The 24,645-nt window shown below is 37.7% G+C and overlaps 1 protein-coding gene across 1 annotated transcript in view; it reads right to left on the reverse strand.

The window, feature by feature from the left end:
- Nucleotides 1-3,224: 3,224 nt before the first annotated feature.
- Nucleotides 3,225-24,645, reverse strand: part of LOC139731181 (thyroid hormone receptor beta-like) — a 55,726-nt gene continuing 34,305 nt past the window's right edge. Inside the window, exons 5-9 of the mRNA XM_071642410.1 lie at nucleotides 15,272-15,485; nucleotides 8,495-8,612; nucleotides 5,376-5,634; nucleotides 4,671-4,798; nucleotides 3,225-3,347 (exon numbers count right to left, since the gene is read on the reverse strand). Of these exons, the coding sequence (XP_071498511.1) occupies nucleotides 3,225-3,347; nucleotides 4,671-4,798; nucleotides 5,376-5,634; nucleotides 8,495-8,612; nucleotides 15,272-15,485 (842 nt within the window). The remainder of the gene's footprint in view (nucleotides 3,348-4,670; nucleotides 4,799-5,375; nucleotides 5,635-8,494; nucleotides 8,613-15,271; nucleotides 15,486-24,645) is intronic.

A 24,645-nucleotide genomic window follows, 5' to 3' on the forward strand; every position in this document is an offset into this window, starting at 1 on the left:
ATCAATCCAAAATGCATAATTTTCTTTTAACTAATATTTTGGAATGCGCATCGGTTGCTATGTGAGGCTGTATCTTAGCAACCACTTGACCTTGAGGCAAAATATTTTGGGATTTTCCGTCAGACACTTTGGGGAACATTTGGTGCGATTTTTAAGAAAATCGGAGGGGGTCGGGTGACAAGCACTGGATGATTTGACATGGATTGACCCAAGTGGCAAATACAATTTTTCTTCTTTTTTTTTTTGGCCTCACAAAGAGCATATCATCCAGACGGTCCTTACTGCATCCTATGATTTGAGCATAGATAAAATGAAACAAACAATTTAATTTTCATGAAATAAAAAGTCAACTTAAACCCAAAGTGGGTAGATTTATTAGCCCTGGTCCAAATATCAGGGGAGATAGTGCCCTTGCGGTTTTGATTTTCAACTTCTAACTGAAAATAAAAATAATTGAAAGTTGACATAATGATACAGAGGAGATCAAACTCTACAAGGTAATACCAATAACTCAAAACTCAAAAAAGTTTGATAACGCCGTTCTGGTTCTCAGTAGACGATATAAGAATATGATCTTTTCCACGTACTTCAAGACATGTCTCCCTGAAATCGTTTCCTATGGAAAATAGTAGAATACTAGGAGAAATGCTGTGCAAAAATAAGCCAGTGATTACAAACTTCTTCAGCATCATTCCATTCACATGAATGCAGCAGACTCTGTTAGGTGCAGATGGGTTACCTAGCTACCTAGATTGCTGAGAATCATAGTAATCTTAGTGTTGTCTGATTTAGCAGTGACATTTTTATTAAAGGTACAGGGAGCCCGGATTCAAGAGAGCGCTCTTGGATGGCATGATGTAGCGCCATATATAAATAGAGTCTCTGGCCAACTCGGTTTTCGGATCATGAGTTTTGAAGCCTGCAATTGGTCAAAACTGGTCCTGTGATCTTCGTGGAGCCATGTCATTACCAAATTGTGCTCACACACAATGTCCATTGTTCACTGCCCCTTATTTGACTTGCTTTCATTGTTACATCTGAGCGTACATGCTAACCCTCTAATGCGTAATAAGCTGAGTAATGACATGGTGTCCATTTCAGCAGTTATCCCGACTCTAGTCTCTTTATGTACAGCACTGGCATGATGATTGCAATTATCTTCATCAGGAAGTTTGATGATGTAACATTGATTTGCGGTCATTTAAAGTTGACTACATACATGCGTGTAATTGCACACACACATTTCTGTGGCTTGCTAACAAGCAAAACTTTGCTTTTGTAGGATCGATATGTCGTAAGCAAACCAGCCAGGAGCAAGAGCTGAATCAAGGGATGAAATACAATTGATTTTATATTTCAACTATTTTTAGCACACATATCGAACAAATCAAGTTTTCTTCAGACATTCCGAACATGGCAGATGCGTAAGGGTGCGTGTCCATACAACACTGAACAGCGCCCTCTTGAATCCTGAGTCTGTATCCCTTTAATCTGTTGAGGATGAGTCCCGAGGATACTCGGGCAGGTGTCTATGGGAAATGCATGTTGTAGCAAAAATCAAACTGTCCTCAATAGGTGGGTTGATTGACAGCACTCACTGAGCTGCAATGTGATTGAATACCTTTCCTGTACATATAGGGTCTGGCCCTTTGTAGAGTATACCGCAATCTGACATTTGAAGGGGTTGATTGTTGAATGCCATCCCAACATTTGAACCATTTTTAAGGCCATTAGCTGTGCACAATCGCTCACATAACAAGAAATCAAAAAACAAAAAACAAAAAAAGAAAAAGAGAGGCTCCCAAACGCCATTGAAACACACGCCATTCCTATTCAGGAATTGCTGATATACTTGAGTATGTATCTACAGAAGTCTCATACAATTTTTCAATAAACTACAAACACACATTACACAGGAAAGTCTGGGTCTACTGGAAAATTCAACCCGTAATGATATATAATTATGTATTCATATATATATATATATATATATATTTATAATGAGAGTGATGATAGATAATAAATCTAGATATTTACAATATACGCTTTTTCATCTTCTAGACAACATGTTATCACTGGCAAGCCATGTATGGTTTTTTATATAACAATAATTCGGCCCATACTAATGGCAAGTTAAGTCCTGTAATCCGCTTTTTTTGGTATTCCTTCCTTCTTAGTTTGAGAGAGTGGTCTAAGAAAAAGGGTAATTGAAAGATAAAAGGAACAGAACACGAGTGTAGAAAAGATAATGAAAAAGAAAAGAAGGCTTTGAGGGAAATGAAAAGAGAGAAAAATTAGCCCCAAAAGCTTGGGGTCTTCTTTCTTTTGTGAAATGTGGGTAAAAGAAACCAGTAAATACTGAAATACATCGAAAACACTGTACATTCCTGAGTTACAAGAAGAGATGAATGCGCATGGTGGTAGAATTAGCCAGTATATGACCAGCACTCATAAAATGTGTGGGAAGTAAACCAATACAAAAGTGAAACAATCACTTAAAGAAGAAATGAATTCGTATCAGCATACTTCCAATAACTTGGCAGAAGCATTCCCACAGCTACTGTGGGCAGCTCCCTTCAGACTTTGTAGTTTGTGCCACCAAGAACTGTGTATGTTGTACCACAGACTTCGTATCTTGTTGCACTGTCATTTGATGAAATCTTGAATACTGCCGAGAGCTTGAGACGATACCCTAGCTCACGGTTTACCAAATTTCAAAATTGACATCGCGATATAATGGTCAGCATGAACCCAGCCTGCCCTGGCACAAATTTCCAACCTAGTTAGATCTTATTCCATTATAAGCCAAATTCCTTTGTTGGCTGCGAATCCGCTAGGATGTTTCATGGGATGGACAGACCGCTTTCTCAGTTTTGCGAATTGCCAGCGGAAGAACATCGACCACCGAAGGACTTTCGATGAGTGCTGGTGAGGGATGGCTTTCCTATCCTCTGACATCTCATTTGTTTCACTGGATGCTTGGATCTATTCCTATGGCTTCTGGCATCATTGTTTTCGAGAGGTTGCATTCATCCCTGAAGTCACTTGAGAAAAAAAAAAACACACTTCCATTGTTTTACTTGTTATTCCTGAGATTCCCTAAGAGAAGACTTAGCATGCAATGCTAAGAATTCTGCAATGCTTTTTCTGTTGTTTGTTTATTTTTGAACTTCTTGTTCTCTTTGTTTTGCTTCTTTTGTTGTGGACATGCAGGACACCGCTGGTCAGACGAGGGCGTTGTCATCGAACATCTCCAGGAAGAGCTGTGGGATTTCGTTGGGCCGGTCCAGTTTGATGCACATGATGTGTTCGGCATGTCTGGCGCTTATCGTCCTAAGGTCAGTAATCTGGGGAACAGAGAGGTCACAGAGAGGTCAAAATGAAGCAAACCTCAGATGGGAGATTTCTATACATTCATTTTGGGGGACCCTTATCAGGGGCGGGTCCAGGAATTCTGTAAAGGGGGGCGCAACTAATATTTCTGGTGCCACTTCTGGTTTTCATTTCACTCTTTTCTTTTTATTTCTTTTGTTTTTAAAGAAACATAAAGCGGGGCATGCACCGGTTGCACCCCCCTTTGGATCCGCCACTGCTTATTATAACAAGCTTCTTGGGAACCAATGAAATTTCCTTGTTATATCACGGATGAAGACAAATTCATACAAGAGGAATGGGAGCTGCCCAATTACCTGATCATGTTCATTCTGTACAACAAGAAATATCTGCATGCATGAAACTTTTGCAAAATTTGGCACCGAGCTGCAATTCGCAAAAGTAAAATGTGCACGAATGTTTTTGACTACACAGTCAATTCTATGCTGTGTGCTATCAATTTTTTTTTTATGGCTAGCCATTTGCAAAAAATTAACGCTGCGAAAAAGGGCTATTCACTCCAATTCGCACAAGTTTCATACCATGAATATATTCTGGTTTTACAGTATACAGTTGTACCACTACATCTGACCTTTACATCCATGAAATCCTATCAGAGATATGTATTTTTGGAGACCACACATGTGACAGGAAGCCATAAGTTCAACTATTAGAAGAAAAGAGATAATTAATCTCTGCCCCAGCCCCCACTCCCCAGCCCCCAGCCCCCAGCCCCCAGCCCCCAGCCCCTTCCCCTCCTCCTCCTCCTCCTCCAAACAAAGATACCCTATACTCACAAGTATACACATACACTCATTTATATAATACACATACAAATCCAAGTAAATAATCAACAATTCCACTGACACATTAGTATACATCGACATACTTACAGTCAAAATGATCAATTAATGACAAGTTTACTTGTTCAATATCTAAAATGTCTGAGCCACAGTATTAAAGAGGGGTTTATGTTACATGTTCATGTCTCTGTAAAATATTGAAATGTGTTCGCAGTTTCATTACCTTCTTCACTTACAATGTAGTTCCACGTGCTTCACAGTTTACTCTCAGAATACACAGTACAGTATATTATCGCTAATAGCTTATATCATTGTTAATCACCAAAAGCTTGCACTTGAAGAGGGCTTGATTCATACAATGACTTCTTGGAAATAGTTATGGGAAATATCTGTAAAAAGTACAACCACTAGGAATTAAAGTCATTTATCACAGAGATTCAGGCCTTTATTTCTAACTGCAAATTGAACATGCCCCAGTAGCAAGAAATAAGGTACCTTCATAAGGATTTTCGCCCAGTGGACTGGAGTCTTTGGTCTTGTCTCGTTGATGAAATGTTGGAAGGCGGTCAGAAGGCTGTCTTGTAGAGTCTCCACAAGCTTGGGCTCCTTCAGACCAGGGCGATCTGGGTATTGCGTATGAAAGGAACACACAAAAATGTGAAGATTTCACAGATAGAGGCAAGATCTGGCTGTCGAAACTACACCTCCAGGGTTTTCTTAATGACATGGCTACTGACGGAAAACACTTTTCAAACTATTATCAGTACATGTACCTTGACCAAGAAAGGAGGTTATGTTTCACTTGCAGAGGTCTGTTTGTTTGTTTGTTTGTTTGTCTGTCTGTGTTCAAATAACTCAAAAAGTTGTGTAACTGATTTGAATGAAACTTGCAGGAAAAGTTGATGACACAAGGAACGGAACAGATTATCAAATTTTTGTAGTGATCGGTATATTTTTATGGACTTTTAAAAAGGATTTATTTTGTTTTAGCATGTCGGCCGGGTCAATGAACTTGGGAGTTCAAGCTGAGCGCATTTGAGGCTTGCACATGCATTATAATATATTTCTTTTTTCAGGCTACCAAAATTTTAAAAGTAAAGATTCTAATGGTCCAAAAGGCCCACCACAGAAAGAAATTAGTGTCGGGCCCTGGCATAGGTCTTTTAACCCTTTGCTCACTGCTCTACTCTGGACACTCACCACCAGCAATGAGAAGGACAGCCGCCAGGAGGGCCATCTCAGTCTCGGTCAGCTGCAGGCGGGCCATGCTGACGGCAAAGTCAAAGATGGGCTCGATGAGCTCGCTAAGGACGCCGTGCTCCAGCTCCTCCTTGCCGACCCGCAGGCCGTTGGAGAGGAGGAGCTTCTCGCTGCCAGGGTCAAACTTCTGGGCGATGCGCAAGCACATGATCTCCATGCAGCAGGTCTTTAGCAGTAGGACTTGGTCATCATGGTGAAGCTGAAGAAGGGGGCGGGGAGAGATTATGTATTCTTTTATTTTTTTTTTTCATTATATTATCCTGCAGGGTTGGCCTGTTCATTTCATTTCATTTCATTTCATTTCATTTCATTTCATTTCATTTCATTTCATTTCATTTCATTTCATTTCATTTCATTTCATTTCATTTCATTTCATTTCATTTCATTTCATTTCATTTCATTTCATTTCATTTCATTTCATTTCATTTCATTTCATTTCATTTCATTCATTTATTTTATTTCATTTACTGTCCATAAAATGGAAAATCCTCAGTTGTACAAAACTTCTTTCCAAAGGTGCTCTGGAGTTTAACATGGATTTATATGTATCATGAAAATACATGGAACACACAAACATGAGTTACACACACCAACTATCATTTAAGTTATATACAACTGGAGAGTGAGTCAAATGATTTACTTGTATCATACAGACACAACATCAGAATATATAGTATCATAATCAAAGCAGGAAGAAGCCCTGGAGATACAAAGTTTGTATTTGCATTCACTCAACAACAGCAGAAAAATTTAAAAAAAGTTATAACCAGAAGATAAACCCATCTGCATTTGTTGAATGCACACAAACATGATGCACATTTCCTTCTGCTCAAATCAAGTCAAATTCTAAAGCTTTGCAATATTTTTTTTGAAAGAAGGCCTTTGGAGGGACATGCAATTCTGAACGTTACAAGTCAGTCACGACTGAACACATTGTACATATGAATAGAAAAAAAAAATAAATGTGGACACAAAGAGAATGTCTTTTGTCTCTGTTAGAGGAAGGAGAGATGAAATACACAAAAATCAGGTGTAGATGTCTCAGAAATATCTATGAAAGCTAAGAAAACATGACAAAAAGGGAGACAGGGAGATGAGGGGTATATAAACTAAGAAAGATGACAGACATTTCATATTAACACAAAGGACAAGGGTAGAATAGAAACAAAGATAAAATTCAGTGAAGAAGATTATAAGACAGCCTGTCCAATCATTCTTTTTATGCCAGATAAACTTCATTCTAAACAGTGGCTTCTTTTTTTGAATAACACAGTGCTGCAACCCCATCACTTTGACTTCTGGTCATAAGCAAATATACACTCAAAGTTTGCCAAGTGATTGCACCAAGACAAAACCAATCTCAAGCAATTGGGCCACAATAAACAGCGCCATCTACTGGCTGATTTGCTTTTCAGTGAGCAATGAGGGTGCTGCCCCAGCTGGCTTTATCAGCTTTCTCACACACATATGGAACGATTACCAGCAAATCATCCTTATTCCAGCTGTTTTATGCAAAATCAAGCATGATTCGTGTACATTTGTATATCCCACACACCAATATATTACTAAATGATATGATTTTGATATGATTCGCTGTATGCATAAAATTATGGTATATTTGAATTTCTTTGAGGAAAAGATGTAAGAGTGATTGTATTTTCATAGTAGGCCTACTATGTCTACTGCAGTAGTACAAGTAATTATAACAGTTGTGCTTATGATTATAATAATAATAGTAATAATAGTAATGATAATAGAAACGATAATAACATACTAATCATCATCATCATGATACGGAGTAAAACAAAAACAACAAACAACTAGAAATGTCGCTAAGGCGACTGGTATGCCTCCGCCATAATGCATGATTCTCCTAATAGGTCTATAGTACATGTAGACAATGTGTGATTACGTTTTCACAAAATTGGCAAAATATTAAAATGACAAGTTTGTCACAAATATGTTGAATATTCACCTTCCTTGACCTACATTTGTAGGTTTAATTGGATGAATAGGAGAGCATGTATTTGGGGATTTAAGGACTTTAACTTGACTTTGACCCATTCATAAGTTTATAATGCATTGAGTAATTTTCAAGGTATGGAGAAAAAGTGCAATTTCTGTGCAATTTCTGTATTGAAAAGTTCATTGTTACCATTTTCATCTGGCCTTTGACCCTAAAATTCATAGGATAATCACTGTCAGGCACAACATACATAAATATGTAGTAAGTTTCAAGATAACTTGAGCCACTTCTGAGATATGGAGGAAAAAGTTAGTTCAGCACTTTCCCTTGATCTTTGACCTTTTGACCTTTGAGGCAAACAAAAAAAAAGAAGAAAAAAGAAAGTTTCCAGAGAATCTCAATTAGGTTATACATGCATACACCAAGTGTAAAAAAAAAGAAGAAATAATCCTGCTGGCATTGCATAAATATGAGGGAAATAGTAACATTTCGAAGTGTTGCCCTTGACCTTTGACCCCTGATCTTTGACCCATGAACCCTAAATTCTCTAGATAATCACTGCCAGTCAGTATATGTATATATACTATGTTCCATGAAGATACCTTGAACAATTTCCAAGATACGGAGAAAAAAGTGAAGTTTTAATATTTTTACTTGACCTTTTGACCTTTGACCTTTGACCTCATGACCCCAAACTTTCACCAGAGAATCTTAAGTGGGTAATACATGTATACACTAAGTTTCAAGAAAATATCTTCAAGCATTGCATAGTTATGGTGGAAATAGTGAAATTTTACGTATTTGACCTTGACCTTTTGACCTTTGACCTTGAGCACGTGCACCCAAAAGTTGATAGGCACAGCTTCACCCCCTAATACACATACATGCCAAGTTTCATTAGGATACCTCAAAAGGTTCTTTAGTTACGTTGTCCACAAAATTCATTACGGACGGAAGGACGGACGGACGGAAAGACGGACGGACGGACGGACGGACGGACGGACAACCCAAAAACATAATGCCTCCGGCACCACTTCGTGGCGGAGGCATAAAAACATATACATGTACCTGTCTGATCACTTGCACGACTTACCTCTGTGAAACCCGGTATTCTCTTGGCAAATTCCACCACCTTGACTATAGAGGGCGCCATGATTTCTGCTAGGGGTTTGTCATCCTCCAGCTTCTGTTTCTTGTTTTCAGGCTCACTGCTACAGCTCTGTGAAAATATGTTGATTGAAAAAGACGAAAGACTAGTTTGTGTATCAAAACCTATGACAAACCACATAGGGACCTGCATGTAAATCGGTCAAATAAAGTTTATTGACCAATACACATAATTATCTTTCTTTTGCTCCTTCAAGCAATTAGCTGCCCACAACTCTCCCTAAACAATCCTTGAACTGCTAAATAAGAAAATTTTAGCTTCTTTTGACCATAACTTCAAAAATGTACCTTTATATGTAGTGACCAATATCATTTAAAAGGTATTATTTTGTACTTTATGACAGAGGCCGTATTTCAAAATCTTCCAAAATGGACTTATCGTTTTTTGCGAACAAAGTCTTCATATTATGAAGGCCTACACCTATAGGCCTATTTACTTTTTTTGTACATGTGTAACACTCTTAAGTCTTCACATGCTCTTCACATGCTTAGTCTATGAAGTTAGTCAGTGACTTTTTACAGTGAAAACCTCTTTCAGTATTCTAAAAATGCTTAATATTTTGATAGAAATATCTAAACATATGGTGTGACTATCCATATAATTGTAATGCCTCTACTAACATTCTTATCATTTTGTTTTGAAAAACAAAACCTCTATGCTTTCTGGACACCTCAATTAAACTACTGATGTCCATCTCCAGGAAAACTGCTCACTGCATTCACTGCCATATCCCATAGAGGCTGGTGCTTTGGGCAGGCAGTGATAAATTTTATGAGGTGCAGTAACCACCCTTTATAATGGGAGCCCAATAAAGGAGGGGGCCAGTGGGCACGCACCATCTGAATGAGATGCTAATACATCACAGAATTATTTCCATGGCACATAATTTTGAAGAGACATCCATTAGAGAGAATTTATATGTCAGCAAAGTTTTGAACAAAACAGAAACTTTGAATCCTTGTAAACCAACTTCCCTAATGAAGAACAATTCAATCAGTGGGTAACAAAAGTCAACTAGGACCTACAACACAGGGATCAGTGGTTATATTCCTCACACATGATCGGTGCAAGATCAATGTCAATCATTCTCTGTCTGCAATATTTGTGCATGTGTGTGTTCAGTGTATCAAAGGAATGTTAATGCGGTTGGGTTCTAATACACGGATTGTCGGGGAAAATGTTGCAGTGATTACCCTAGCTGGCCAGGGTAGAATTTGGCAAAAGTTATTGCTGCAATGTTCGAGCAACAGAGTAAAAAAAAAAAAGATTACCTGAACACCACCTGGACATTGTCATGGTAACTCTAGTTTGAAAGGCTCTGTTAAGACACCGCTTTAGCCTTTAGCCTTTCAGGAAAGCCCCAGCTTGGGTTATATTGCACCCTGGACCTATGATCCACACTCCACAGGCAGCTGGCAGATTACCATAATTTAACATGCATGTGCTTTGCAAATTATTCATTGATGCATAGTTTAGTGAGATAAGGCAGATCCAAGTTTGAAAAGATCATTGATCATAGATCATAGATCATTGATCATTGATGCCACTTGGTTGAATGCTCATCCCTTGCCGGTCCCTTTTCAACTGTTACAAGCTACTGAAGTTTCAAACAAAAACACAGTGTACTGTAAAACCAGAAATTTTTGCGGGCCAAGATTTGCAAAAGTGAAAGTGAAAGTTTTTGTCTACACAATGCATTGACTGCCAGAGGCAATCCATCAAAGTTTCACACCATAAAAAATGCCATATTGACTCCAATTCACAAAAGTTTTATGCTGCAAATGTTTCTGATTTTAGAGTACCCAAGCCACATGAAATGACAGAGGGCTCACTAAGAAGAGGCTCGAGGATTGTTGCCATCTGTGCGTGTGAAAGTTACATGTATAACGTGATGATGGCCTATGAATTTATCATCATGTAGTATTGGTACATGGATGACCAAGTTTCGGATTTCCTTCGAACAGTGTCCATTTGCGTCATTGCTATACACAGCTAGGTCTTACTCCTGCTGTGTCCCGTTTAAGTGGCAGGCTACTGTAAATATCAATACTCTGCTGGTATGTGAACCAACAACATAAATGGACTGAGGGAGTCATGTGATATGATTTATGACATTTTATTGGCACAGCCACTTGTCACAAGTCCTTGGCCTGAACTGGCCAGTCCAGGAATTCCTCCCCATCATTGGTCGTTACATGTAGTCTCCCAACAAGACTCAATGATATTCAGCACAACATGCTTCACATAGTGAATATTAACAGAAATACCATTATTTTATTTTTTTGGAAGTACAATGTAGTTTTATATTCAAGATTTCATTTGAAGCACATGCAATCATGTCAATTGTCAATTTCAAAGCACTGTTTTCTTATTAAATGCCCATCCAAAGATGCCATTTCCTTTTTTTTTTCTTTTCAAGTTTCTCTGCCTTTTTCCAGGAGTATTCATATTGTGAAAGAGGGAATTGGAACTCATATGTGCATTAATCTGGAGAAAAGGACAGTGAAATCATACCTTCAAATCACCCACATTCTTTGGGATGCATAAGTTGGCTTTTAATTTCATGCACTGAGTATACTGACTAAGCTAAAAAAAACATACAACTTACAATTGTAAATGTGTGTATGTATTCAATTTATACAAACATAATATTGTAGACTTGTATATAGGCATATATACGTGTGTAAGCACACCAAAATAATGTACTTGTATAGCCTATATCAACTCCAACAATCATTCTCTTTTATTAGGAGGGGCTGGAGGGCGTTAGAATGAACATCAACTTTCTTCAGTGAGCAGCTTGGTAAAGTATATCAAGGAAAAGGCTGTGATTATCTATTGGATTTGAAAATTTCCACTCCCCCCCCCCCCCCCAAAAAAAAAAAGTTTCTTGTATAAAAAAAGAAGAGAGGCTGTACAAAATAGACTACCAAGCCCTTCATACCGCCATTCATCTGTGTACCGATGACAAATCAAATTGGCAACACAACAGTTGTATGGAAACACCACCAGTGGGTCTTAGTCAGTTTCTAGAAATTGTTCTGCCAAATTTCAGGGATGATTGCACTTTCTCGTTCTGTTGCCTTGGAATTATTGTTTCTGGCAGACCATAATGCAAACCTTGGTCATGACTTATGTCACACACACACACACACACACACACACACACACATTGCATCAGTTGATAGATTGATGAGTTTAGAGAACAACAACAACCTCTCCACAGATATTGCAGAAATATCTAACTTGTGACTGTAAACCTGCTGGAGAATTTACCAACAGAGGGGTAAGAATTATCCTGGATCTAAGCACTGATTTCAAAAGAAGCATAAGAGAACTATGGGTGAGAGAAATAATATAGGCCTATAAAAAGGATTGACCACAAGCAACTATCAAAACTGTTTTGCGAGATGTTCTTGTGCCATTCCAAAGAAGCCATCTTTGATCAAAGAATGTGCATTAAACTCCCCTGTTGTCTATCACATAAATAGCCCTCCCCCCCCCCATATATTCTTTCTCAATGGATCTAGAATCTAAAGACTTTGTTACAGATTAATATATATTTTCATATTTCTCCAAACACATACTGAAGTAAAGATCCTACAATGGCATATTATTGGTCTGCATTACATTTTAATATGCAGTGCAATGCGAGTAAAACCACGGTTGCAATGCAACAATAGATTCTTTAGATGCCTACAGATATTTGAATGGTAACATCTTTGGAGTCACTTGCTTATAGTTCACTCAAGCGTTCCTGGATTTATTTTTATATAACCATCTTTCACTCAAAAGATAAATCTCGTCAGGGTTTATACATCTGTCCATTTCTCATCTGAGCATAATGTACAAAGCGCCAAAAGAATCCTTATTACCTCCACCAAGGAGTTTGTGTTCTTGCCTGTGTTGGTTTGTTTGTCTGCTCGCAACATACCTCAAAAGGTCGTGAAAATGATTTGGATGAAATTTACGAGAGAAGTTGATAGTGACGCTAGGAACACATGATTACATTTTGGTAGTGATCTGGATCACCGTCTGGATCCAGGAATTTTTAAAAGTCTTTTGAAGGATTCTTTATCGTGGCAAACAGGGCAAACAAATGTTGGAATTCAAGCTACACATACAGAGGGACGTATACATGAATTGAGCATGCATGTGACATGCAACAGGAGGTTAAGATAGAAACACTAAAAAGGATTCTTTATCATTGGGAAATAGGACCATTTTCAGCACATGCGTGTGTGTGTTGAAATGAGCTCCTTGGCAGGGGGTCTCCACTCTCTTGAGTGTTTTTCTAGTTTTGAATTGAATTCCACTGAATTCAAGGTCTTACCTATCACACTGGAGTCAGTTGGTCATTATACCATCTGATCTCCCTCCCCATCTTTATTGAATGTCAGAGGGCAACTATAGAAACCTCTCAAATGTAAACATTTGCCATGATAATGGGCAACAGAGAATGTGTAGAGGTACACGTAACTTTCTCATTGGAATGTCCTGCACTGTGAAATCTGAATATCACATGTAAACTGAGTGAATACAGCAATATCAGTAGGACGCATCAGCAAAGTTTGAAGAAAATCGGGCAATCTGATAAACAGCAATGAATTCTTAAAGTTTCAGCACAGCCAATGAACACTACTACAGTTGGTGACATCATGTGTGTAGTGACACGGACGAGATATTGAGGGAATTCCATAAAATTTCATGTTTTATGAAAAGTACACATTCCTTCAACTTGTTACTGACATAGGAGTAATATTATTTAACTTTGCAAAAGATTTGTTCGAGGATATAAAACAAATATATCATGCGCTATTTTGAGGCTAAAGTAAAATTATGGCTTCTTTTATGACTAGACAAGCCTTTTTTTTTTCAAGGCTGTGCCCTTCAGAAAATAGTGATTCCTGTCATCTTGGAATCCATAATTTCAACTAGTGCCTCTCATTATGTTTACAAGATTCCTTGACAGTGATAGCATAATTCTCAAAACTGGTTTCATTTGAGTGTTGTCGTTCTTTGATTTATGCGTGCAAACATCATCTGACAGTGCAGTCTTTCACAGACATGTGGGTTTTGTGAATGCAGCAATGTTAGTAGAAAGCATCAGTGAGAGTTTGAGGAAAATCAAAGGTTATCATAAGTGCACTGTCATCCTTGCACATGGCAACATTTTCACAAGCTGTTACAATTGCAAATCGACAATGATTCTTGAAATTCATGAAGAATTAAACCCTTGCAAAAATAACAGTTAATACAGTAAACTGAATTGTACTGTCAAAACAGTGCTGCACAGTCTGGGCAATGCCTAAAAATGCTCAAAATAGTCTCTACTATTAACCAGGCTGGTTAAACTGTGAGTGTTTTCTTCAGTAGATGTGAATTCAGTTTGGTATGCCCCAACTAAAGCAAAGTTTGAAAGAGCGAAATGGCGTTTAGCTTCTCATGTTTGATGTCAAATTTCCATTCTCTTTGCTCTCTTCCACTCTTTTTATCTCATTCTTCTCTCCATCCCCCTCCATCCCTCAATCTTTATTGCTCTTTCTCTTGCTTTTCTCTCTCTCTCTCTCTCTCTCTCTCTCTCTCTCTCTCTCTCTCTCCAATAAAAATATGAAAAGTAAAGGCATTGATAGATTGTGGTAAATTTTGTTTGGGATCTGGGCATCTGGGAAAAGAGAACTGATGACTTCTTGACTGCACATTTCACCGAACGATATCATTCAGTATTCGACTGATTTTAATATGTTTTTAGAATTCTTAGACATGTGGGTGTGCATTTAGAAGAAATGAAACTGTAAAGTCAAACCGTAAAATTGAATGCATCTATTGTCTTCATTGTCACAATTATTTCATCATTCTCAAGATGACAAAAGCCTTTGATAAAGATATCAGCATCATACCGCTATATAATATGTGACCCTGCAACACAAAGCCAACAAAAAGTCGCCAGACATGCATTTTTAGTTAAGGGCAGATTCTGAAAGAGCAGACTATCAGCTTTAAAATGATGTATAACTCAATTCAAATGGACTCTCCTAACCTACCTAAATATTGGAAAGTAAGCACACACTCAGGAAAAGTGTGAACTGAGAAAAGAGGCTCTGTAGTAAAGGGTCTATTCAAGCGCTTAATCTTTACCAAGCCGTTCTAGCTGTGCAATGAATGGGACAAAAAACAGGATGTAAACCAAGGGAGTAACAACAATGAAGGGATTATCAGATTAAGCTGAAATTTAGTATGTTTTATCACCACATTCTATTCATGATTAATGCCAACTTTCAGAGCAGTAGCATCATCCTTTCTAAGTTATTAGAGTTGAAAGTGAAGATTGTGTACAGGGTTTTTAAGAAATGAAAAGGGGATTCTAAAGACACGCCTAATCACACTATCATAAACAAAAAGTGTTCAGATAAACTGCTAAAAACACACTTTCCTGTTCGTTTTATGATCCCAAATTTTAGCACAATGTAGAAGAAGACTTGCTCTTTTAGAAAATATGAAAAAGTCAAAATTGGCTAGGTTGGTCCATTTCACCTGTTTTCCGTCCTCACACAAAATCAGTGCATGCGACTTTTTGTTGGTTTTGTGATGCACGGTCACATATGTTTGTATATTCATATGATAGCGAGAGAGAGAGAGAGAGAGAGAGAGAGAGAGAGAGAGAGAGAGATTACGCAGTTATATAAACCAGACGTAATTCACTATACCTCATCCTCAGAGCTGGACTCCCGTCGGTACATGTGGCTGGTCTGTTTGTGGGCCACCACGATGGCCCTAATGAGGCCCTCCTCGTGGGCCGTCAGCTGGCTCCCGGCCACCATCCCGTTCTGTCGCAGCATCTCCTCTCGGCTCCGCTTCTCCCGGTTCTCCTGGATCAGCTGACGCTTCGCCTTTCGCTGGCTCTCGTTCAGTACCACTGGGAAACCAAAGTATGAAGACAAATAAATGTCATATCACCACTGGGGGTGGAATGGGGGGGGGAACAAGACCTTGTATCTCAAATCTTGGTGAAAAACATTATTTTGGATAAATTGTCAGATAATTAGTTACGAGGAATGTCCTGTACAAATCCTAGTTGTCTTACCCCCCTAAAAAAAAAAAACTGAAGCCACCATGGTATGTCAAAGAAAAGGCAATAACATTTGTTATTAGTGCTTTGGCTGCCATGTTTTTGCTCTCCTGAAAATTTGATATTAATTTTTGAGATGGGAGGTTTTGTTGCCCCAACAGTGATATGTGATCTTGCATTACAAAAACCAACAAGTCACTTAATAACTTATTTTTGTTTTCTTTTCGGGGGGGGGGGGGGGGGGGGGGGCGATGGGAAGCAGTTATTGCTGAGCCTTGCAGACCATGCCCAGAAGATCACTGGTTTCCACATATGAGGTTTGAATCCCAAAATACCAGTAGTGCCTTCTGGCAAGGCACATCGTCCTCATTGCTAAGTCTTTCTGAAAAGACTTTCAAAAAGCCATTGGTCCCATGGGTAGGAGAGCTATATCCTATGTATGTAAAAGCATCCACTCTACTTTTTTTAAAGAGCAGGGTGAAATCCTGGTAAACTGGATGAACAAAATTGATATCTGCAAGAATCCTCAGGACTGGAGGAGGCAGATTACCCTCAGATGAAGAATAATAATTCTGGCAGAGATTCAGAGTAAAAATGATATTATAATTCATATAAATTAGCTGTTCTATCCCACCAAAACAAACAATGGCAAATAAAACAAGCAGGAATCATACTCTTTGGGAAAAGGGGCATCACTTGAAAAAAAGAATATTCAAATGAACTAAGTAACTGTGTGCCTGAGGAACAAAAAAGAAATTAAGGATTTCCAATCTCCACACTAACCACCACAAAGTGATTATCAGATTATCATTAAAATTGGTTTACTTATTAACAACTTTCTGTTCTAAGCAATGTCAAAGTATCAAAGTAACTTTTGACTGTTTTCAAAATTTCTAGAGAGCTCTTTTTAATACAATGCACACCTTTCACACACACCTCATGTGTTAGAAATGGAGAATATCAATTTCATACTGAAGGAAACAAAAGATGGTAAAAAACAGCTATAATGCCACAGCAATAGTTCATGCTTCTACACTCTTAAGTTAGATAGAAAAAGGTGCATAACTCTGTCTATTAAAAGGGGTATAGTATACTGTCCAAATCCAAAAACACCCGACTGACACTGCATTTGCAGGCCTATGGAAAATCCATCCATGTGAGTTTTTGTGGGTTTGAGATGCTGGGTCACATAATGGCACTGAGTACTCTCAATTCACCTGAGTACAGGACTCACTGAAAATGAACTGACCACACACTTAGGAAAATCTAAACTTCACACTCAATTTTCTACAAAAAAAAAAAAGTGTTCTTCATTTGGCAGGATACTTTGTAAACATAGACTCATTTACCCCTTTGGCATACAAAGTACAATGTAAGCAAACTCATGTTTTGTTGCACATACATGTAATCCCAACAGAAGGTTTGATTCATTAATATGAATTGCACATCTAATTTTACTGCATATTTTTTTTTCTCCTCAATCATAAGGGGTGTGTCCCTCAAAAAAAAACTTTTAGGTGGTCTTTAAATCACACACAGCAAAAGCTCTCTCTACGAACGTGACTGTAGCAACAATGGATTGTGACATTCACAAGGTGGCAGTGCTTATTAAAGATTAATGGAACAAGCCCCGTTGATGGGGAAGGTTGGTGCTCCCCTTGCTGTCACCAGCAAACAAAGCAAATTATCGCTTTGACTCGATGATGAGCTCTAGTACCACTACTGAAGAATCTTTATTTGACCAACCCTGTCTTACTCTTCCCTCCCACTATATCTTTCTCTCTTTCTTTATCTCTCTCCCTCTCTATCTCTTTACCTCTATATCAATCTATCTTTCTGTCTTCCTTTTAATTTGTCATTTACTTGTCATGTAAAAGAGAGGTGCTGACCTCAAGAACCAAATTCTTCTGCAAATAAAGTGGACTACAATTTGGCAAAACTCATTCACTCCATATGAACAATAGCAATGCCACGTCGGAGATCTTACCCAACATGTACCATAAAATGAAGTCCAGGGATAAATCCAACGTGTCCCAAAGGGGCAGATACTTGTCCACAACAGAGGAGCAAAAATTCTATTTATTATGTCACATGATTAGATGGTCTCTTTGGCAGAATGAGAGAAATTAATTTTTTTGATTCGATTTTGATTAGAGCTATTACATTTTACTTCTGCATTCCTCTTCCATACAAGAATAAACACAAAGACAAGTGATCGATTTTCACTGAATAATGATATTTGAATCAAACAATAGTAATACTTAGAAACAGGTAAATTGATTGACTTTCAGGTATAGCACTGTTTTTCTTGATAATGCGAAATGATAATTTTTTCTGGAGGGCACATCAATTTATACTGCCCTGTGATTCTTATTTAGTTATATAGTTATACAATATATGCTTTTATTTCTGGCAAAAATTTCAGATTTAAATATCTAAGTGGCCCTAACTGGCCATCAGAAAAAAAAGGAGTGTCAAGTCCTGTTATAGTCATATTTGTTGTTTCTTTTCATGTTAAACTTGATCCTGGTTGCTTCAAACACTGTAGGGTGATGTTCCCCAATATGTACAGTGGAAGGGGGGGGGGGGGCAGAAAAATAGAGCGGACCCAAAACCACGAGACAGGAGTGGATGCCCTCAGATGCCTTTACTTTCACTTGGCCTTCAAGGAGAGCATTGTGATCCATCCTTTTCAAATGAGGATCTGCCGAAGACGAACCTTTACGAACGACGTGATGAGGGGAGGAAAACAAGTGAAGTCGAGCACATTGAAGGAGCGAGGACAACCTACATGTAAACACCCTCCCGATTGTTCTCCCCGATTCTTGTAATTGTCCGGTGGGACAATAGGGGCGGAGTAGGATGGGGAGTGGAGCCTCGCCCATTCTGTGATGGGCTTTTATTGACACGTGTGCTCATCCTCTATACCCACTCAGGGCCAAGGGAGGATCGAGGGAGGACAGGCTCTTTTGTCACTGGCATCCTTGGCGATATTTTCCTTTCACAGTGTCCTCTTCTCTCCCAAATTTTGATGAAGAAAAAAAGAACGATGCTATAATTGATTTCTTTTCATTAAAGAAAAGTCTGACCATGAGACCATCTTCTCAAATGCTTCTTAAAATGACTTAAAGTCTTAAAGAGTAGATCAGAATATTTGCAGGTGTAGAGGAAGGGGGAGCATTCATCCTGTCTAGTTGGAGGGAGGGGGGGGGGACTGTAAAAATGGAATGACAGATACTGGACTGAATATTGGTGAAAATGAAACCATTCTTCACAATGACTTCACTACATTATTAAGAAGAATTCTAGACCAGATAAAACTTACCTGACAAAAAAGCGTAAAGAATTATGCAAATATGTGATTTTTTGAGTTTCAGTTTGATGATGTCATCTCCTCACAAATTGTCATTTGTCATTTGTGTGCAAAATCTAAAAAATTTCAATTTTCTTCATGGGGGGGGGGTTCAAACGCAATTACGCCCCATTCAACAATTCTATTATGCCATTATATCTGACTGATCATTATTTTGAAGTTGTTCAGCCAGGAATAACATGATGACTTACGCCTTTAAAGCAGAAAAACTTAATTCTAATCACTTGTTTTTTACCATGATGAGTGGATTATTGTGAGGTTATGACATCATCAATTCACTCATTTGTACATTTATACAAGTATGGAGAACTGTTTTGCAACGAGTAGCAAAACCTATCACAATTTCATAACTTCCTGGTTTTCATCCAATTTTGATCAAATTTTCCTTGCTGAAAGACAAACTACAGGAGATAACACATAGAGAATGGTCAGGTATGAAATTCACGAAGAACAAGAAATGGGAGAGGGGCAAGCAGTAGGGAGTGAGTGGGAGAAAGATGGCCGCTTGGTTTTTAAAAAAGTTAAAAAACAAATAACCCTTAGCAGGGTAATAGTAGCTTACGAGCGGCCTTCCCTTTCTTTGTCTTGTCCTCAAGATTTTAATCCTTTCAGGACACCGTCTGGCCTTGCTTTGGCAATCGCCCGCCATTCATTCATTCATTCATTCATTCATTGCAAGGATTCTGTGGGTGTAGAGGTAAGCCAGCAGCCTGCAATAGCTCCATTCCTTTCCTGGTCATTATACAAGGCTCATTCAAGGAAATAGATCACCTTCGGCTAAGTCCATCAGGCTAAAAACTCCCGCAGTATTGATTTAAATGAGGAGCGCTGTAATGGTCTGAATGAAATTAAAGAAGCCTCCTGTCTCAATGATTTTGTTCTTAGTTTAAAAATAAGACAAATATCTTCAATATGTTAATGTATATGATCTCTCAAGATTAGGTGTTGATTTTTTTTTTGAAGTAATCCCATTATGAAACCTGCATCCTCTGGCTCAGAGGTCCTTTTAGAGAAAAGCTCTACAACTCCGAGTTGTTTGAAATCATTATGATATTCATTCCCACTTCCATGGGGTTTTTTTATTAAGCAAGAGTAACATTAAAGCTAATGTAAGAAAAAGTATTTCTTAAAAGGCTAAAACATAAGATATCATTTAGCTAACTTTAATATTCCTGACAGTGACAAGTATAAAACACACAATGAATTTAAAGAAAAAAATAAATAAAAAACCTGCTGACAGCACAATGGCCTACAAATTGTAGAAAAATGACTATCCTACTAGTATCAAAATAATCTTTGTTAATCATATTTTATCATCCAACATTTATACAAAAATCTTCACGCAGCCACAATATAATTAGTATTGACTGAAATTCAACTCTCAATAAAAGTATGAAAAGATTTGTCAAATTACCACTTTAAAGTAATGGTAACAGAAGTATCACTCAGTCATCTATGGCTGCATGCATGCAGAATGTCTCTCAATCAATGATAATACATGTGTGAAATTGCTCCTTAACCCCTTGTATACTTTTTGTGCTGATTGACACAAAAAAGCTCATACATCATCCCACAGACTGCCCAAAGTTTCTGGTACAGAAAGGGCTATAACTAGAAGTTGTGTTTACGCAGTGGTTTTCATACATGGCACTACTCATTAGCTTCCAGTAAGCTGCACTTTATCACAAAACCTAATAGCAAAGGGTACCCATTACAATTTACTTTTGTCTCCTGCAGCCAATGCAGTCGTGCAGAATGTTGAGGTGAGATCCAGAAAATGCCACTGACGCTGTTGTTGATAACAAGCTGTGTCTGTGGCACAGGTTCATGCTCTTGGTGTTTAATAGCATGCCAGCAAGTTGAGTTGTTCATTTACTGGAAGTCATTCAGTGCTCACAGGGGCCATGCTTACAAAGGGATGGTACAGTATTGGTGGAGATGAAAATTGGGCTTAAACTTTTTTTGCGAGATACCAAGAAAACACTTAAGAAATAGTACAGAGCATACCATTTTAAGAGGAATTCAAAGTTTATTTGATGAAATTCGGGTTTGAAATAGCTGAAACATCCAAAAACAAAGTAATAAAAACAACAACATCGGAATAAAATGTGGGTCCCACACTTATTACGATCGCTCTGTTTTGGATCTATCTCAGCCATTTCAAAATAAATTTTCATCAAATAAATGTTGAAATCCTCATGGGATTACATGCTCTTTCATATTTCATAAGAGGTTTCTCACTATCTCACCAAAAAATGATGAAAACCGGAAGTTAAGTATCAACCAAAACTATACAATCCCTTTAACATGGAATACAGCTGTGGGTTGTGATTTATAAGCAGTTGCTGCATTCACATGGGCATTGAAAGGCAATATTTACCATTAACTTTGCAGATGAAACAAAAACCAGGCTTTAGTGCTTTAAAATAGTTTTGAAGTATGAGTTAGGGATAGAAACTATCATCATTAAAAAAAATAATAATCAGTACAATTAATGTTATGCATTGTTGATTATAAAAAGATATGAACAACAGTTTTAGTAAAATTGCTTTTAGAACAAACTGTCAACGGTTATGGCTTATAGAGAGAGCTACTGATATCTCCTTGCAGCTTAAAATGATTTATTGTGAATTTTTTATATAGCAGAATGTTTTATGATACAACTGACCTACACATATGCATCAAATGTGATAACTCAAACATTTCTTTAATCACTGCTCCCAATGGTAAACAGTACCTTTAAACTACCGGCAAATAACGAAACTTACTACATTATGTACTCTACAGAGTCGTTCTTATCAAGCTATCTAGTAGATAAGCCTAACCACATGTAGGGATAGACTTTAGCCAACGCTGCACACTGGCACTGGTCTAACGGTCCGAACCAGTCAAAATCACTGTTGGACCAATAAATTTTTCAGAAACAGACTAGTAAAAAATGAAGAAACTGGGTACCTACTGGTCCAACTTGTCTGTCGGTGCAATACAAAAAAAAAAAACACAAAAAAAGGATTATTGTGCAGCCCTGGCAGTGGCCCAGGGCCGCAGACCAGAAATAAATGTTGGAACACCACTTTTTATTAAAGAAAGGAGAGACTTTGATGGTCCAACTAGGCCACTGAATTTCACCGTTGGGCCACGAACAGAAAAAGTTAGTGTTAAGCCTTGCCATAGGCCCGATCCTGTGTATAGTGTGTCTATAATGTATACTATGTGTGTATAGACAAACAGAGCAGTTGATATACATGTACAATGTGTCAATTGTGAGTTGAGTGTCCGTATGAATCAAATAAGGTCTTCAATACTTTTGAACACATTTATTCTGGTTGCTTATATATCTATCTAATTAATACAAAATGAGTTTAGTTCAGGAAAAACTGATTTCCAGCAAATGGTTATGTAGGAAGACAATAATATTCTATGATAATTTTATGAAATTCTATGAAAATTTCAGAGGACAACAAACTTAATTCGATCTTTCCCTTCATATCTTCAAGGAGATCATACTTAACTAACTCCAAACATACTGCATGATTTTTTTCTTCCTTGAGAACCACTCAAGATAATCTCATTCATTCTTGGTTTGGCCAAGAATCTTCATCATCCAGACAGATCACCTTTTGTCCTCACCTTCTGAGGACGTCGTCCTCAAAAGGACCGGCAACATTGGGACTCTCTGTGACCTCACGTTTGACTTAAAACGACATTAAAGACAGCTCCCAGGCGGCGACTTCAAACACTGGGCCGTGTTTGTGACAGTGCGGGACTACCAATAAAAGGTGTGGCCAGCAAATCCCTGAAAGCAATTATTGATCGCAAAAGGTCATCCCATCTGATCGAGTGAGGCAAGGCGAATGCTTTTGAATGGATGTTGCATCTTCTCTTGATCTGCAAAAGTTTAGCTTGGACAAAAGTGTTGATGATTACTACTGCCTCCTTTGAAGTTCCTCCTTCAAAAGTTTTCTTTTGTTGATTTTTTTTTAAACATACTGTCTCAGAATATCCACCTACTGGGAAAATCTAACCCCCCCCAAAAAAAAATCACCTCTACTACTTTCCCATTTTGCAATCTTCTTTTTTTATCATATCATACTCTACGCATAAAACCTTCAAGGCACTTCAATACAATGAAAATTCAATTTATCATAATGATAAATGAACATTTCGCTCAGAAGATTCAGCCACCTTAATACTTGGCTGAGCACCAGAAGGACATCAAAATATGTTTGTTCAATTTTCAACTCAGAAGTAAAAAGATGATAAAAATGGATCCATACAATAACAATACCTGTGTCCTTTTAATACTCACCGCCTGCCACTTGTCTCCACAGAGAATGTTTGTTTGCACAAACAAAAATATCAAAAATATATCGGAATGTATTTTTTTTTTTGGTGGCCCCTATCTATCTAATCCCACTATCATTTCTTGCAAATACCCACCTAGGTGGGGCTTGACTGTACATAAGAGGTCCTGTTTACCTTTGGGAATAGTGATTTTAAAAATGTTCAAGATATCACATTATTTTGATGCATATATGTGTAGGTCTGTTGTATCAAAAAACATCCTACCATATAACATTTTTGCAATGAAGCCCAAGATATCAGGAAATCAGAATTTTTCTCATTAAACCATAACTGTAGATGGTTTAGTCTGGACACATTTTTATCATAACTATTGTTCACATTTTGTCTATTTCACCATACTTAACATTGATATACATATTCAAATTTTTTACAGTGGTTGTTTCTATCCCAAACTCACATCTTAAATGGTAAATTATGCCTTTAAAGATGAGTACTCTGCTCCCGTCTTTGATGACAGTGACATAAATATATCTTAATTGTATTCTAAATCTGTCCTTTCTCAATTTTTCTCTCCTTTTTATTCTCCAAAATATCAGAAGTGGTCTCATACAGAAAACCAAGCAAAAGTAGGTACATGTAGGCTTTAAAATTGTCAATTTCAGTATAAGTGTGCATTGCACTCAAACTATGTTTGAAGTGTGAAAGACAAAAGTTGTGAACTTATATCATAATTACATCCAATTTGATACATCCACCATGTCCCTCTCAACCCTAGTGTATAAATGGGTACTTTGCAAGACACAAGGTAATAAAAATGGCAGGGCTTTCTGGTAGAGCAGTGGCAACACTGAAGAGGCTACCCTGGATAAAGAAGACATTATCATTACTGTTATTGTTGCTGTTATTATCATCATTGTTGTTGATGTAGTTGTTGTTGTCATCATTATCATTATCATCGGCATATCATGACATTAAAATAAATAGTAGAAAATTGATAATAAACGATGAGCCATAGCAGCCTCTTAAGAAATAGGTATGGTTAATTATAGGTCGTATTTCTGTTAAAAATACACCTTTTTAGAAACTGAAACTTTCTTCTACATTTATTGGGTACAACATTGTTTCTGCACAGATTTAGAAAACACATCTAATTTGAGTGGTGAACTACACCAAGGTTCTATGAGCAGAAATCAAGAATACAATATCCACCCCCCCCCCCCTCTTCCGAACTGACATAAATCACAGTGGTTTACTTTTATAGTTATGAAATAGAAAAGATTTCTAAAATGTGTAACTTTTAACATGTATCTCTATGGAAAATGTTTTCCT

Source organism: Diadema antillarum, unplaced genomic scaffold, assembly GCF_040938485.1.
Source record: "Diadema antillarum isolate AM-2024a unplaced genomic scaffold, OU_Dant_1.0 scf00000000, whole genome shotgun sequence".
In the NCBI taxonomy this organism is placed as follows: Eukaryota; Metazoa; Echinodermata; class Echinoidea; order Diadematoida; family Diadematidae; genus Diadema; species Diadema antillarum.